The sequence below is a fragment of the Orbicella franksi genome, chromosome 6 (genome assembly GCF_964199315.1).
Source record: "Orbicella franksi chromosome 6, jaOrbFran1.1, whole genome shotgun sequence".
NCBI classification, from domain to species: Eukaryota; Metazoa; Cnidaria; class Anthozoa; order Scleractinia; family Merulinidae; genus Orbicella; species Orbicella franksi.
Genome location: NC_138150.1, coordinates 21,386,696 through 21,404,042, shown reverse-complemented (window position 1 = coordinate 21,404,042; position 17,347 = coordinate 21,386,696). Strand labels below are relative to the sequence as shown.

The 17,347-nt window shown below is 40.0% G+C and overlaps 1 protein-coding gene across 2 annotated transcripts; it reads right to left on the bottom strand.

Moving 5' to 3' along the window:
- Positions 1-300: 300 nt before the first annotated feature.
- On the bottom strand, positions 301-3,289 carry LOC145489881 (uncharacterized). Of its 2 annotated transcripts, none has more exons than XM_081468952.1 (2): positions 2,133-2,946; positions 301-503 (listed from the first exon to the last, which is right to left on the bottom strand). In XM_081468952.1, exons 1-2 carry the CDS (start codon positions 2,481-2,483, stop codon positions 483-485), a joined length of 372 nt encoding a protein of 123 aa, XP_081325078.1. In that variant the 5' UTR covers positions 2,484-2,946; the 3' UTR covers positions 301-482. The 2 variants fall into 2 exon arrangements, with proteins under 2 accessions (XP_081325078.1, XP_081325077.1); XM_081468951.1 differs by lacking the exon at positions 301-503 and having other exon boundaries at positions 1,431-2,393; positions 2,880-3,289.
- Positions 3,290-17,347: the final 14,058 nt, after the last annotated feature.

Below are 17,347 nucleotides of genomic sequence, written 5' to 3'. Positions count from 1 at the left end.
TGGTAGAGGGACAAGTGACCGACAGGCTGGATATTGTTACGGTAGTGGCCACCATACACTCTACATTCTGATATTTTAATTATCTGATTCAGCAAACAAACTCTCATCAAAATTGCCCCTCACCAATGTGGCAGTGCTTTGTCGTAGCGGTGACGCTCGTTTCCAGTTTTAAATGCATTCGCTAAATCTGCGGCATGTGCCATAAAATGTTCAGTGCCTCAGCTTTGAAATACATTTAGGAGTGACTACATGTACTTCGTGATTTTTGGGGGGGAGAGGCGGGGGGATTTGGGTGGGTGGTAGATTATTTTACTCTTTTTTTTACATAATATTAATTATCTTCCGTGACCAGAGATTAATACTTGTGATTTTCATTTCAAAATGAATCCAATTTTACCAAACTCCGGCCTTGCTTTTAACATCCTCCACTTCACGGGAAATTTTATTCTCATGCAGGACTTCGGAAATGGCTTCTAACGTTTTCAGAGGACAGTTTCATAAATCTAAACATGGAAAAACGTTGAGTATTTTAGTATCTTATGCTTTTTATATGTCAGCCTTTGGGATAATTGACGGTAGGCCGGAGGCTTAATAGGAGAGACTAGTTTAAAAGTATTAATTCAGAAGCAAATGACGAGACGTCGCTTCTTTAGAAAGGCAAATTCTGAAACCACATCGTCAATGTCCACATGCTTATGCTTACGTATGTGCAGAATTGCCAGAGAGGACAAAATCTCCTGACTGGTTTCTCTGTGCTGCAAAGACGGGTTTTCAATCTCTTCATGTCACTTAAACTACGGTCAGCAGCACAGGCTGACACAGGCCACGTGAATCGCATAAATTCCAGATAAAACTGGGGGCTGATTAGCCTCTTCCAGGTGTTCAGTTAGTTGGGGCGCAGCGCGAAAAACGGCGAGCGAAAAAATGAAAAAAGCGCGGCGAGAGGAAGCAAAAGAACTTGTGCTTCCTCTCGCCGCGCTTTTTTCATTTTTTCGCGCGCTGTTTTTCGAGCTGCGCCCCAACTAACTGAACACCTGGAAGAGGAAAGGGGCTGGTGTACACGGTGTAATCGAGAGTCTCGTGAAATACTTTTGTGAATCTCAAACTCCAAGGGGCTCAAAAAGGCAAAGTCAGTGTGTTGAGATTGGTGGATTTAGATATATTTTGTTTTTTGTTTTGTTTTGTTTTGTTTTGTTTTTTTCATTTTGTTATCGTGGTAGGAATAACTGATGCCAGCGAAAAACGCAATCGTTAAGTACTTAACTGAATTGAGTTTTTTAAAACAATTAGAATATTAAATGTGTGAATTAAAATTGAAAAAAGTCGTATATTCAACGGTAAGGAACACCCAACCATCCCATCATACGCCACGCGTTTGTTGGCCCACTGTATTTTCCATGACATGGTATAAAATAGTTATGTAACGCCCTCTCGTGGTATATGATGGAATATCGCACTAGTCACCTACATTTTCTTGATATACATATTCGCCAAAAAGCTCTTAGAGCGGGCAAGATAACTAGCTCTTGCTCGCTCGGGTAGCCAATCACAGCGCAGGATTTGATTCATCTTGCGCGCTCATGGAGTTTGCCATATGATAAGATCTGTAATGGACAAAAGTCACCAGTTTATTAAGTCTCAGATTAGGCTTGTAACAAAACAAAAACAATGAATAACTGTCAAAAATTAATAATTACTATCGCAAGCTCTCTTTAGAGCTGTAAACCTGATGAATTGCTCACAACTACATGGGGTTAGACTACGTGTAGTCCCACTTTCGCTTAGTTCGTCGTGCGTGACACGAAAAAAAAGACAAAAAAAAAAAAAAAACTGCGAGACAAAAATGGCCGCGCGAAATCCTGGGGGCCCAGGATTTCGCACGGCCATTTTTTTCTCTTTCGCGTCACACACGACGGACTAAGCGAAAGAGGGACTACTCGTAGTCTAACATGGTGTAAATGAACTGTTTTTGTTTTAGTTCCTTAAAGGCTTGTGTACAATCTATAAGTTCTTGATGAGACTTAGTTACATTTGTTTCCCCGCTTTTTGTTATACTCTGGCCAATAACCGAGTTTTTCTTGCATACATTCCAGGTAGTCTCCTTCTGCACATTTGGCATTTGTCACCTTTACCCATTTGAATCGTAAGTTTTTTCCACCGTTCCTGCTGAACTGGTCTTTCACAAACTCGTCAATCGCCAATGTTTGACTTTTGTGCTGCTGTAACCGCCGGCGTATGTCTGTGGAATATCCCACGTAGATGTACCGAACATCTCCAGATTGCATGACACCTATGGTGTAAATGCCTTCAGTGTGAAGTGCTTTATCAAGATCATTGGCGTACGATCTCCATGCTCCACTGAGTAGACTTCCACAAGTACTGGAGCGGTATATCTGAAAAAAAAAATAAAAGAGAACGTGCGTATTACTGAGTAACTGTAATGTAGTTAGCACCTCATCGTTTGTTTCCAATAAAATATTCATGGTGTCACAGGGAAAGTTAAGACTAGGGTTACACCAAAGGATATTCTTCTAGCTTCCTAGATGTTTCCAGATTTATCAATTTTAGGATATTCGGATTCGTAGGAGTTTGCACTGAAAGGATATTCGGATTCCTAACCGTTTACACACGATAAGAACTCTGGGAACATTCACGATAGAATGGTTACCAAGCTGTTTGTTGCCACGTTCGACAAGATGAAACAAAATTCTACCAATAAAGAAGGTTAGACTCGATTCAGATGCCACTGCATAAAGGAAGTTTTAGTTGGACAGAAGACGAAGTTAATTGAACTTCTTCTAAGAGTTGTTTCTACTGCATATTCTTCCCAAAAGGATTAGAAATATGGCATTACCCATTATATAATTGACTGCCTGTACCTGTAACAGAATGAGACAACCCACGACCGCCACCAATGCGCTCACTACTCTGAGGTCCGCCATTTTGGTTCTACCGCAAACTTAAAATTTCTAAGAAATCACACACTGTGACCATTTCTTAGAAAAGTAGACAAGAAAATCACATACTGTGACCATTTCTTAGAAAAGTAGGCAAGAGCAAGGTATTGTGCCAGAATGCAATAGGTATGAATGCAATGCAGTTTTTATTTAAAAAAAAAGAATGGTAAACCAACGGTTTGATTCATCAGTATTTTCTTAAATAGTCAATCTCAGATACTAAATATTAGAAAAGTTGCGTAATTTCCAAAGTATGTGCTGAATTCGAAGGGAAAAAACCCAACCTTTGTGCATGATAAAAGAATATTTTATAAGGGGCGGACCATTTGACTTTTGAGTAGTGGTTGGGTGATTTGGTGCACTAGGTGATGAATTTTGTTTTGGTCTAGCAGGATTTTTGTTTACAAAACTACCCAACACCCCTCTCCTCAAAAGTGAAATGGCCCACCCTAAATACAACCTGTAGAAATTGCATCATATGACAACAATAATATACAAATGAAGATGGTTATGAGGGAAAAATCCCTTTACTTTGTTTATAGAAGCTTTTAGAGTTAGGGAAATATCCCGTTGCTGATTGGCCAATCAGATTTTATCAGATTTTCTTACTGGTTAGAAAGTCGATATAAACTCAGATAGACGTGACGTCATGCAGTCTATACTACTGGGAAACAAAAGGCGCGAAATTCAAAAAAGCTAGTTAATATATTCATGAGATTAGTAACTCGGCTTTGAGAGAGGTGAGTTAAAGTTTCCTGATTGGAATTTACCCTTCGTATATTTCCAGTACAACACCTTATTATTACAGACAGAACCAAATTATCGTCTGGCAGTTGTAGCCAGTACTTCATGCCAAGGAAATTAGAGGTAAGATAAGATAAGATAAGAACCTTTATTCAAGTGTCAAGGTATTTAGCCCTAGCGGACCAGTTAGAGACACTAAACAAGAATTCAGCTACAGTACTTAAATGCTAAAAAAAAAAAAAACATTTACAACACTAAAGTGATTTAAATTACGATACTAAAATAAAAAGAATTATTTACAACGCAATCTATTCACTGCAAAGTTTACGGCAATTACTGTTATTGGTGAAAAAAAAAAAAAAGGAAAAACGCAGAGACCTTTATGCGTCTGTAGACTTTGTTTACCTTCGACAATAAAGGTGAACTTGGCAAAAATGCCAGGGAAGCGCTTCAAGGTTCCTGTACTTCAAGTTATTTCTATGCAGCGTCACATTGTTTAGTGATCAATTCAGCCTGAATTTCAGCATTCTTCGCGAGTCGTACACCCAAGTAAGATGGCTGCAATTCAGACTATGATCGAGTTTCCGTGAAGTCCGTTAGCCTTTCAGTCGAACAGCCTGTGCTTTTACTACACTGAGGACCCCATTATATCGAAGTCTCTCTCCTCCGCGATTTTCGTTCTCTTCAAAAGAGGAACAAACATTACAACAGGGTCATAAAACATAAAAACACGCGCGTTTAGTTGCACTAAAACTTGTTGGTCAGTTTTGCTGGTCTTTCGACGGTTCCAAACGCGGACTGCTCGTATCCTTGGTTCTGACAGCCGTTGTATACAGTTCTCTACGTAACGAACAAATCTAACAGTGAAACATGAGGTACATGTTACCAGTGGAGATCTTAGGCTCTCCTGAAACCTATTATCTCATGGTAGTTGGGATGCACTTAGAAAAGCGCCCGTAAAGTCTAATCAATGTCTAAATTGAATATGCTCAGCAAAAATATAATCAATTTGAACTCGCTTAATGTTTCTAAGAAATCAAACATTGTGACCATTTCCTACAAAAAGAAGATTAGAACAGGGCATTCTGCCAGAAGCAAGCAGGCATGAAATCAATGCAATGTCATCTACTTTGCAACCAATAAAATTTGAGATTGTGCGATATACGGTGTTTCTTATTGGTTACAATTTGAATACATGTCAGACCATGTCAGTGTAAAAGGAAATAATATCTGTAGTAACAAACACCTCTACAAGTTTATTCGCAGCTTAACCTCTCAAGCTCAGGTAAGTTTCTATGCTGTGTTACACCACAACCGTTAGTTTATTTGGGCGGGAAGAAAAGATTTACGGCATGAAAGGAGGCAACTAAGGCTCGAGGACTATAAAATGGGGTATAGTATAGAGAACACCTCTATATTGAAGATCGATCTTTGCACGTTTTGATATGGTTTCTACTACCAGTCGAAATTTTTACCCAATTTTCCGGTAGCTGTAATAAGTCAGTTGCAAATAATTAGGCGGGAAAATTGAATGGTGATGCAATAAGTTGTGTTGACACTTTTAAATGCATCTCTTCGATAAAGGTGGAGTAGCGAAGAAAATTACAATGTCTGCAATGAAATATGGAAGTTCGAAATAAGCAATCGGGTGCGATTATCTTAGAGCAGAAAATCTATCAGTGGATTTCAATAGTAGGGCAATAAGGAGTCTGAGGTGCATAACTATACACTGCTTGTTGTCTGCCGACGCAAACAACAGTAGATTGTGATCGAGTTGGCTGGTCTTTCATTGCGGGCAAATTAAAATTACAATTAGTATTTTCCTGGTCTGGCGTTTTCCAGTTCAGTCTAGAAAATTTTTTTCCAACATTTAGTAGCCCAGGTTCCTCAGTAATCCTGCCGTCGGTTTAAAGAACGGCGTTAAATTTCGATTAAAACTTTTATTTAATCATTAAATTACGTTTATACCTTTTCCTAACTAGTCCTTCGTGTTCTCTAAACCGTTCCTTCATAGGTAAACAGTTCGAGGCCGAGTGACTTTCAAGGCATCAGACAAGTCTAAGTTGATCTTTCCTTTCTTAGCAAGGTAGGTCGTGGCGATGCTTTCGTTATTTCTTACTCCGGCACTTAGAACACTTAATGGATCTTCCCTACATTTCTACAAATTTCACTAGGCTAGGCCAACTTGAATTGTGTGAAACTCCCAGAATTCACTAAAATAATCATACTAGTTGTCTGGCGCAACTGATCGTATTGAAAACAATCCGGCAATAAATGAAGATCTCCTAGAGATTAGGCTGAATTGAATTCACTCAAAACTTAGTGTTATCAGCTTATCATTCCTTCGCAACAATTTCATCCCTCAGATGGCCTCCAGGATATGTGAAAATCTAATGAAAAAAAATTGGAGATCCTACGCCAATGATCTTGCTGAAGCGCCCAAGGCTGAAGGCATTTAAACCATAGGTGTTGAGAGGGCTGCAGATGTTCGGTAATTGTATGTGGAGCAGACCAACAACATTCGAAGACGGCTACAGGAGTAGTAGCAAAGTATAGCAAAAAAGGTGGGAACAAATGTAAATAAGTCTCACTAAAAAACATGTCTTCTGTTGGCAAGCTACATGTACATCAATATCTACATTTAATAAAGTCGGCAAAAATCGTGAGATATCACACCAAGTGTTAAAATCTGAATAAAGATAATACGTACAATGCGATATTAAACGGAAAAACTAAAACTAAGCAGACTAAGGCATGCTGAATTGCTTAATAAAATGTTTGACATCCTTTACCTGCAAGTTTTTATTCCAAGGTTGGATTTTACCTTTTAATTTTCATCCATTTAAGATGACTTGCTATCTTCGTTCGGCAGATAATATGTCTACCCAAGAGATTATCAAGGTAAGAGAGTGAATCCCCCCTATAGGCCTTATACCCTCTAAAGTTATTTTTAGACATTTTACCCAGTTCTTCCGCGGATGTTACTCGTGCGTGCGTGGATGTTTTCGTGGAGGATTTGTTTATCCGTCGTTTCGTTTCGTTTCAAAGCAAACGAAAACTTCCAACGCTGTGGAGATGTCTTCTTTGATATTTTGATTTCAAGCCAAGGAGCTTCGGTTCTTGGTATGTTTTAATACATTTCGTAACTTAAATAGGAGTTTAAATATGAGACAGATGTCTCCTGCTCAAACAATAACAACTGAATGAACGGCAGAGAAATGTTTAGACAAACGAGTGCAAAGCCAACAAACGCCCAAACACAAGCTAGGAACCCGAACAAACAGATGATCGAAAGTGCAGGCAGACGCTCGCTGCCCAAATAGCAAAAAGCATTTTAAGCAGCAACGGCAACAACGCCAAAGACAACGTCGATTCAAAAAACGACTTATATTCAACCGACGAATCTTGCGAGAATTTAAGTTCATTCAGTTTGTGTACACTGTCAGAAATATCTCAAACAGAATATGTAAGACAGCTTCAAGATTCCAAGGAGAAATTTTAAATATTGGCCGTCGTCAAGTTCACGTTCTCTCGAATATGCACGATGTGACTGCATCACGTTGTTGTTTTGTAACCTTTTGTAAACAACGGCAAAGATATGAACGCACGCTCACACAGCTATTGTACTCGTTGCCGTTACCGTTGAATTCTGTTTACTTAAATTTCCTAGAACCAAATAAATGGCAAAATAATGAACAGCGAAACAGACACAAAACAAACGAAAGCCTGGCTGAACAAAAAGGCGTCCGGGAGTGCAGAAAACATCTCTGGTATGAAACGAAACCAAAACACAAAACGCAAATGACATTCCCGCCATTTCGTCTCAGGTAGTTTCGAAAAAGTCGCTTCAGCTGTCCACGCATCGCGCGAGTAACATCTTCGGAAGAACTGCGTACCATGTCTAAAAATAACTTAACAGGGATTACTTCGGATAGAAGGCCTATATGGGGGATTCACTCCCTTACGTTGATAATCTCTTGGTCTGCCTTAGTCATCAACTGAGTCTGCTGTTCCTAACTAGTCATACATATTTCAATTACTACTTCACAGCTAGCCCGTTTGTGCAATTGCCCAATATATAAATATATATATAGGTGACCATATTCGCAAAAACATGCCCGCAAACAGCTCAAAGCCAGTCTCAGCGGCTAAAAGTGCTCTGACCAACCCCCTGGCTGGGAGATTGGCCCCTCACGCATGCACGTCAACCTCGTTCCCAAGGTCTTTCCCTCGCTCGGGGGTGGGGCGCCCCCCCCCCCAAGCCAGAGAAAAGACCCTGGGAACGAGGTTGGCATGCACGTGGCACGGGCCTATCCAGCAGGATGCCATATCAACACAGAACCTTCAAAAAAGGTTTTATGACTCTAGGTTTTAGTACAATGTCGAAGTACCATACAACCCACACCATCGACGAAGCCGACCGTTTGCCGATCTCATCAGTAGTATCAGTTGCATCCCCGAGAGCAACGAGATCAGGGGAGGAATGATCCATGTGTCGACATGCATTAGCGCAGAGCATCGCTGGATTAAACCTACCAGTTATTACTGACAAAACTAGCCGCGTCTGTCTTACACCCGCTTTCACAGACTACGAGTAGTCCCTCTTTCGCTTAGTCGGTCGTGCGTGACGCGAGAGAAAACCGCGAGAAAAAATGGCCGCGCAAACTCTCTCTGAATGACAAACAATTTATCCACAGCGCTTACCAGGAAGTTTGAGTTAAATGGAAAGTGTCCTGGCTAATTATTGAAAGTTGCCTTTCCGACTTTTACACGGCCATTTTTTCCTCGCGGGCTATTTATGGTCTTGCGTGAGGGACTCAGGGAAAGAGGGACTACTCGTAGTCTACCGCTTTCAGTGTTACGTGCATCTTTCGACATGTCATGTAACTTGGCCTACATCAAAAGTGTAAGCACAACGGACTTCTTTACGGTCGAACTCGAATTGCAGAGATAAAAGATGGATTTATTTGGCATCAAACTTAGGTTAGGAGTATTACGAAGTCATTCCGGGAGAAATAAATCGACTGTTTTGAATGTTAAAGTGGTAGCGACCCAATTCTATTGGAAGTCACTATTGAGAGCCGATCGACTACACTAAAATCGTTTGAATTATCCCGTAAATCGGGAAACATGCAAAGTCTACAGTCTTTTTAAGCCATCTGAGGTCAGTAATTATCCTTTATTTGTCATTTCTTTCGCTAATAACCAGAAAAATTGACAGTTTCACATTTTTAACGGTCTCACCCATTAACTTAGCATGTCAAAAGATGGTCGAAAGATGTCACCTATGCACGCGGGTGTAAACTAATTACTTAATCTGCAACACGCCTCAAACAAAACGGAAAATACAATCATATAAACTCACACCGTTTATTCCTTATCCATGCGACCTTCATCTTGATAAATTAGGGTTTCCTCTACTCGGGTGTAAAGGTACGTGAAAGGTAGAATGCTCTGTACAAATAAATAGACGATATTACACGGTGGCAAAAATAAAATTCATATCTTCGAGCTAACGTGTAATGTTGTTTTTGTTACATAGACATACTGATGACGGCGTTCTTGACGATTTTCTGAAGTTATCCGACCACTTTCCGAAGATTTCCGACAATTCTCCAAAACTGGTCCGCAGGTCACACGAACGTTGCCGAACATTTTCCGAAAATGTCCGAAGATTTAAGAGACAAACTTGATATCAGTGAAATCATCGATATCTTCACCAGCGGGGATATGGAAAATACGCCACTCGAGTCCCTATGTAGTTTCGCGCATCGTATGAATTTTACGAGTGGTGTATTTCGAGCAAAACACTCGTGTCTATGTAATAAAATAGTATATTACACAGCAACGTTCTCTCCTTTCGACTCCTTACAGGGGCTCGCAACGGATCGTTTCGGTAAATTATCTGTTCAGTAGGCCTTTAAGGACGGTGCCAACTTTTGTTAGTGCGCACACTTTCTGCGCATCACGCAAGACATGCTTTAAGCGCGCGCTGGAGTTGACATTGACGCAATCAACTACGCTACTATTGAAAGCAAAATTTTCCTACTGTGACCAACTCAAGTTTAATGAACCTGTACCAGCATATCACTAAGCAGTAACTGTTAACGTCTTCCAGCTGAAAAACTAGCTGTTATCGGTCGAAAATTATACTACAATCCAACTGAAAACATGTACCTGCAGATGGCGTAGTGCGCCAGCAAAACAAGTGCGAGATACACAATTTTTACTTGCTGGGGAGGTGACAGGAAAAAAAATGTAACGGGCACCGCAAAAGTTTTCAAAAGAGATCAATAACTTTTAAAAACGCGTGGTTACCCCTACTTTTTATGTTATGAAATGGAAGTGGCAAGCCTATCCAATACGTCATTAGTTTCTGGTTGTGAGCAAAAGCTGTTTGGACTGTATTTTAGCTGAACCAGAGGAAGGCTATCAGAGACGCTAAAAGCGCTGTTGCAACGATTTAAAAACACACCAAAAATGGTTTTTATGTTACTATTTACCATGAAGTTTTAAGATCTTTATAAATATGTTAGCTTTACTGTATTTAAAGGCGAATGGAAATCTGTGAAGAAATATCCTTTCCTTCTTTTTTCAGAAAAATGCTCATGTCAGCATTTTTATTGAGATTCAAGGCTAATTATCTCGGAAAAATGCGTGGCTACCCCAGTTTTTCTTTGTGGATTCTAATAGCCCTTGCAAAGAGCTACTTTTTCCGCGTGGTCCTAACCTGGCGCAAAAACCTTTGTATTTAGTAGGCACCGTCCTTAATCCGCTCTGATTTTCTTAAGAGAATTGTCACCTCGAACTTTCGTGATATGAGAAATTTAATGTCTGTTGTTTTCGGATTGTCAAAAATGTCGTTTTGGGTACCGAAAAAAGGTCAACTATCATTTTCTGAAAGGCGATAAGACCTAAGGTTTTTGGGAAATGGACAAAAAAGCCCTAATAAATTCGAGAATACTCAAGTTTCCATAGAATAACCGAACAGATAAGTTTCTATAAACATGAAGTGACAAAGAGTATGATTACTACTCAGCTCCCACTTTTGGACTTAGATGATAGTTTTGGACAAATTCCTTGTGTACATTTTTGCATCACTTTTACTAACACTCCAACGCTTTTAATATTAACTTCCTTTCTCGACGGCCACAAATTAAGAAGTCCGTAATTTGCCATGTACTTTAAGTTTGATATGGCTCATTTCTATTGCAAGATATGTTTTAAGGTGATTTCTCAGAATTGTATTACGCATCCCTACTGCGCATGATTTTCGAGTCATTAGCGTGCCCTCACGAGCGCGTGCACGTACACAACATATACAAAATGGTGGCTCTTGGCTTGCGAGAGACAAATCATCGTGTTTTTCTCGGAAACGAGTATGGGGACCTAACGATTTTTTTATTTAGTTTGAATGCAGAGATGACCTTTCTTTCTATACAGTGAATATGGACCAAATTCTATTGCAGAGTAATAAATTATCACGGAAAATGGGAGCATAGCTAGCACTCGTAAAAGATAATATGTGGCCCCAGAACACTGCTTGCATGGAACATACTGTATCCCTGTCAACTAAATGTGAGTGCCCTTATCATAAAAGGTACATCAAATTGCTCCTTAACATTTATACAATGCATCCTTTGTTGTATCTCTCTCTTAACTTTCTCTCTATTTTTTTGCTCTCTTAATGCGTGAGGGCGGTGAATGGTTCAAATATGAAAGTTTCTGAAAGCAGATAATTTCAGGAATTATGGGGTTTATTGAAGGAGGTTCTGCTCCTAAACGAATATGGAGACCCCCTTTTTATTTCAAATTTTAAGTTCTCTTGATATAAACAGCCAACAGGCAAAGTTTGAAAGAAAAACTATTGTGAGTTCTATTTCGTTGGAATTACCTTAAGCTCTCCATAGCATGCCTGGATTTATCAAAACTGTGTCACACAAGCTTGAGCTTTTCCAAAAAACTCGGAGACTTTTTCAATCAATCAATCAATCAACCAACCAACCAACCAACCAACCAACCAATCAATCAATCAATCAATCAATCAATCAACCAATGAATCAATGAATCAACCAATGAATGAATGAATCAATGAATCAATCAAAAATGAATCAATCAATCAGCCAGCCAGTCAGTCAGTCAGTCAGTCAGTCAGTCAACCAATCAGCGAATCAATCAAAGGCAAACTGTCATCGGACAGCATTCACAGCCACCTTGCTTCTGTGCAAGTGGCTAGCTGTTGCTCCCTATAGCCATGCACATTTACACTCGCCCAGGCGTTCCTGGAAAGGAAATGACCAGTTTTTAGCCCAAAAATCTTTTGGCTCACCCCACCCCCTGGGTTAAGGCCGTCTGGCGCCTGCTAGTAGCTACGGTAGCTATTCCTCGAATTTAGAGTTTAAAATTTGGCTTCTGGTTCGTGAAGGACTCTCGAAGCTCTCTAACCCCCCTGCGATAAAAAGCCCATGGGCAGCCTGACCCCGGTAATCGCCCGGCGATAGCCGGGAGACGAACATCAGGCAGTAACTGAGACAGCCACTTCCTTAGTAAAGTGTTTTCAAGTGGCGCAAACCACCTTACAGTTACTAATACGGACGGTTTGTTTATCCCTCAGATGCCGGCTTCCAATATTTGCCAATGTCTAATCAATGAAGTGTGGAAAACCTATGCCACTGACCTTGCTAATGCACCACAATCTGCAGGCATTTATGCGGTAGGTTTCTTGCAGCCCGTCCCACCAGGTGTCGTCGAAACAATGTACGTGGGACAGATCAACAACATACACAGGCGGCTCCAGGAGCATAAATGTCAAAATCTGGCAATAGCCCAGTTTGTGAAAGGCCAGTTCGCCCTAGATGGCAGGAAAAACTTGGCAATAAAATGGGTAGAGGAAGAAAATTGCAAATGTCAAGAGGGAAAATACCTTAATTGTATGTATAACAAACTCGTTAATGGCCGCGTTATAACTTAAGACGTGGAAACACATGTTAAGTCCCACTAAGGATGAGGTGCAATGTAAATGACAAGGTGGTTCGGAAATAATTCGCTATAAAATATGTCTAGTATGTCTGTCATCTATTCGTTGTTCGTGATAACACGGTCACAAAATTATCTCTTAAAGACAGTTATTAATGCCATAACATCTAGAAACCTCTATGATAATCAAACACGTCAAACATTAGTTCTGTTAATTGATTATGCACCTTATATGTAGGACTTAAAATTTAAACGATATCTCTGTAGCTACTCGACTGAGGCATAGGCAGCACTCATTTGTTATTTGTTTTTAGTTACTTGGGACAATTTCTTGGGTTTTAGGTTTTTTACGTGGTCTTTAGTTACTAATAATGGAACTGATATGTCTTGTACTGTCCATCACGGGACATCGTGGCTCTGTCTTGACAATTTATAGTTATGACTGTGCTTTTATTTGATCCTTCAATGCCAGAAAATTCATTACCTGACGAACTCAAGGAATTCAAGTTCTGATGTACCCTGTAGATATATCAATCCATTTTTAGTTCAGGATTTGTACATGTATGTCAAAAATTAACTGAGCGCTGTGTTTTGTTTACAGTTTCGTAGAAAAGTTAAGACCCAAGTCGTGATTTTATTATGTATTTATTCGATTTAACCCATAATATTTACCGGTAAATAGTTTGTTGTAATACTTAACGTTAGTACCTGTCAGCAGATGATGTATAGGATGATTTTAGGGATAGGGTTAGTCATGGTGAAAAGGCTTGGTTGGCAACAAAAATAACGCGATAACTGCATAACAATCTTTTAAGGTGGGGGTTAACCTAAAAACACACCATTTTTTCAAACTTTTCTCGTGGTGACATTCAATTTCAAACCATGGCAAAGTTACATTTTTAGAACGTTTAAAGACCAAAAATTATGAAAAAAATATATATTTGTACCCTAGAACTGTATTGCAACCTGACTCCGGCTGATTAAATCTGTCATCTACTGGGGAATGCCAGGGTTTACTTGAGAAAAGATAACTCCTACAAGAATTGATCAAAGTGAATACTTTTTTGATTTTTTTAGCTTACTGTTTTTTTTAGCTTACTGTTTTGAGCAGAGAGATTTTTGTTTAGTTAAAAACACATGAAATGGTGACCAGTTAAATCTGATACAGAAAATCCAGCATACGTTTCAATGCATAACTTCGACAATATGCACTGGATGGAAAAGCTCTCTGCATAAAACACAAGACTTACTCAGAACAACAAATCCCGACAAGTTCAGCTCAATTGGAGAAATCCTTCTCAAAATATCTTTTCTCAAAGACAAAAATAACTCGTTTTTAGTAAACGAGCTTTGAACTTACAGTAACTTGACAAAAATTCTCAGATTAAAACTTACCTTAAGATTCAAATTCCGGTGAAAACTAAACTTCGAATTTCTTTTTTTACAGAATTTTCGGTTAACCCCCGCCTTAATATAAGTCATTATTTGTTAGGGGCGCATGTGATTAAAACTTCAAGGACATATAATCTAATATTAGCAATCAGATTAGTGAACGTTAACTTAGAAGAAAGTAATTTGTTGAGTAAGCTCTATAAAGTAACTTTATATTACTAGTTGAACTTTGTCGTTGAATAAACATGGTACCTTCGCTCGTTAGGCTAGACCCTCACCCCCCCCCCCACCCCCACCCCTGCCCCTAAAACAGCGTTGTTAGTGCACAGCCGGAATAGAATCCTAGTTTACTGACAAAGCCAACCGTCATTACTCGATTTCGCCACACCCACGAAATCCCTGTTTTAGATATACATTAAGGAGCGAAGGTCACGTATTATATGTTGAAGTGCCTGCTCTGCCCCCTTTTTTTTTACCCAAAATAAGGGGGTGGGAGACGGGGACCCGAGCCCCTCCCCTAGATCCGCCACTGAGTTGTTAGCTGTTACACCGCGGTAAAGGAATGATTCGCAACTGCCGGCTCAACATGAAAATGTTATCGCGTCGATCGTAAACTCACTTTTATTCGACTTCTTCTATGTAACCTCGATCCTATTTAATCTTATGTTATTATACTCATGTGAAATCCATATACAATACTGAGCAAGCAGCTCCAGATCCACATGCCCTATCATCTTCCATCTTCTCCTCTTAACCTCTTCACTAAGGAACTTCGTCTCTGCCTTCTCAAGGAGCTCTCTAGTGGTAACGTGATCTTGCCATTTTATTTTGAGAATTCTCCTGAGGCATTTGTTGTGAAACACATCTATTCGTTGGTCATCTCCCATGTTTATCTTCCATGTCTCACATCCATACAGTAGCACCGGTTCAACTAAGGTTTTAAACAGACTAAGCTTGGTCCTCTTCATGGTGTTCCTTGAGTTCCATATTCTTTTGAGTCTGGTAAATGTGCCTCTCACCTTGGACAGCCTGTTTTTCAGATCTTCCATTCCTCCTCCCTAGTTACAAATGGTAGCTCCCAGATAATTAAACTCCTCAATTTCGCCGATATCTTGTCCATCTACTGCAACCTTCTCCTGACCACTCTTCCCGTTGATCCTCATCACCTTTGTCTTTCCTTTGTTGATTTCCAGCCCGACCCGTCTTGCCTCCTCATTCATTTTAGTAGTCTTGTTCTGTACATGCTGTCTAGTAGAAGACAAAAGCGCCACGTCATCTGCAAAATCTCGATCATCGAGTTTAGATGTAAAGTTGCACCTGATTCCGTTTTCTCCTTTTCCTACAGTCCTTCTCATAATCCAATCCATGGCTATCAAGAATAGAAATCCAGACATATTGCATCCTTGCTTGACGCCTGTTTTGATGTGGAACCACTCACATGCTTCTGCCTGATCTTCTACAGCACAATTGAAGTCTTCATAGAACACTTTTACCATCCTTACTATCTTGTCCGGGATTCCATATTTCCGCATAATTAACCATAGACTTTCACGGTGGATGGAATCAAATGCTTTTTCAAAGTCTATGAAGTTAATATATAAGCTTGCCTGCCACTCGTTTGCTTGTTCAATGATGTTCCTTCATATGAAAATCTGTTCTGTTGTTCCCCTGCCTTTTCTATACACTGCTTGCTCGTTCCTCAGTCTGATATCAACTCCATTCTGTATTCGATCAATCACGATCCGTCCAAGTATTTTGCCGACTACTGAAAGTAGAGTAATTCCCCTCCAGATCTTACATTCTTTGAGGTTTCCCTTCTTTGGCAATTTGATGATCAATCCTCTTTTCCATTTGTCCGGGATCTTTTCATGTTTCCATACTTTCTCCAGCAGCTGATGCACTTTCGTTGCCGAGAATTCCTTGTGCGCCTTTAACAATTCAGCCGTGATGGAGTCGATGCCTGGAGATTTCCCATTCTTTAAGCGCTCGATTGCTGCTTTTACCTCGCCGATTGTTGGTTCAGTGATCGCGATTTCTTCAATCAATTCGCCTAGCTCGAACTCACATTCATCTTCCATTGTTATAGGATCTGTTGGTTCTTCTCTGTTCAGTACTTCTCTAAAATGCTCTGTCCATCTTGCTTGCTTTTCTTTCTTTCCGTTCACGAGGTTACCGCTCTTATCAAGGATGGCTGTGCTGCTCTTAGGTCTTTCATTGCATAGCACTTTCGTCAATCCGTATAATGTTTTCATTTCTTGTTTTCTTGCAGCATCCTCTGCCTCACTTGCGATGCCATCCACCCACTTCCTTTTATCACTCTGAACTTCTTTACTCTTTTCCTTGTATTCTGTTCTTAGTCGTTTCTTGATCCTCTCTGAACGAGTGCTTAGAATCTTCTTGTTTATCTCTATTCTTTGGTCAACAAGCGCCCACGATTCTTCTGTTATCCATGGCTTTCTTTTCTTCCTAGGACGGCCTAATACTTCATCTGCTGTCTTCGTGTATGCTTCTTCCATTATATGAAACTCCTTTTCTATCTCGTCCTCTTCCTCTCCATCCGGTGACTCCTCTTCCAATGCCTGATATCTATTCTGCAAAGTGATCATAAAGGTTTCCAAAACGTTCTTTTCTTTCAACTTGTTGGTGTCATACCTTGACCTTATACTTCCCTGTTCTTTGGGTTGTTGTTTTCTTAGTCTTAGCTTCACTTTCGTGCATACAAGATGGTGATCGCTTCCAATGCCTGCTGATCTATAGACTCTGCTGTCAATTACTGAGTTACGAAACTTCTTGTTTATCAGCACATGGTCTATTTGATTTCTTGTTTTTCCATCCGGTGATACCCAGGTGGCTTTGTGAATATCTCTATGTGGAAACCACGTTCTTATTATTATCAGTTCATTCATATCACAAAATTCGCAAAGTCTTTCTCCATTGTCCTTCATTCTCCCAATGCCATGTCTACCCATGATTCTCTCATAACCTCGGTTGTCTTCACCGACCTTTGCGTTCATATCACCTGTGATTACCAGCATATCATGTTCTAAGTTATTGTTATTCAACACATCCTGTAGTCTCTCGTAGAATTCGCCCTTTACAGACTCTTCTGCATCCTCTGTTGGTGCATATACATGTACAATCGTCATCTGAACATGCTTGGAATAGAACCTGGCAGTAATTATCCTGTCGCTTATTGGTGTCCAATCTATGAGTGATCTTGCTGCAAATCTGGTCATCAGTATTCCTACTCCGCCTCTGTGGTTGTCATCTTCTCTGCC

Excerpts from the sequence above, each read along its gene's own strand:
- LOC145489881 (XM_081468951.1), bottom strand. The coding sequence starts at position 2,942 with ATGGCGGACCTCAGAGTAGTGAGCGCATTGGTGGCGGTCGTGGGTTGT. Across the intron at positions 2,394-2,879 it reads GTTGTCTCATTCTGTTACAG|ATATACCGCTCCAGTACTTG; the intron begins GTACAGGCAGTC and ends TTTTTTTTTCAG.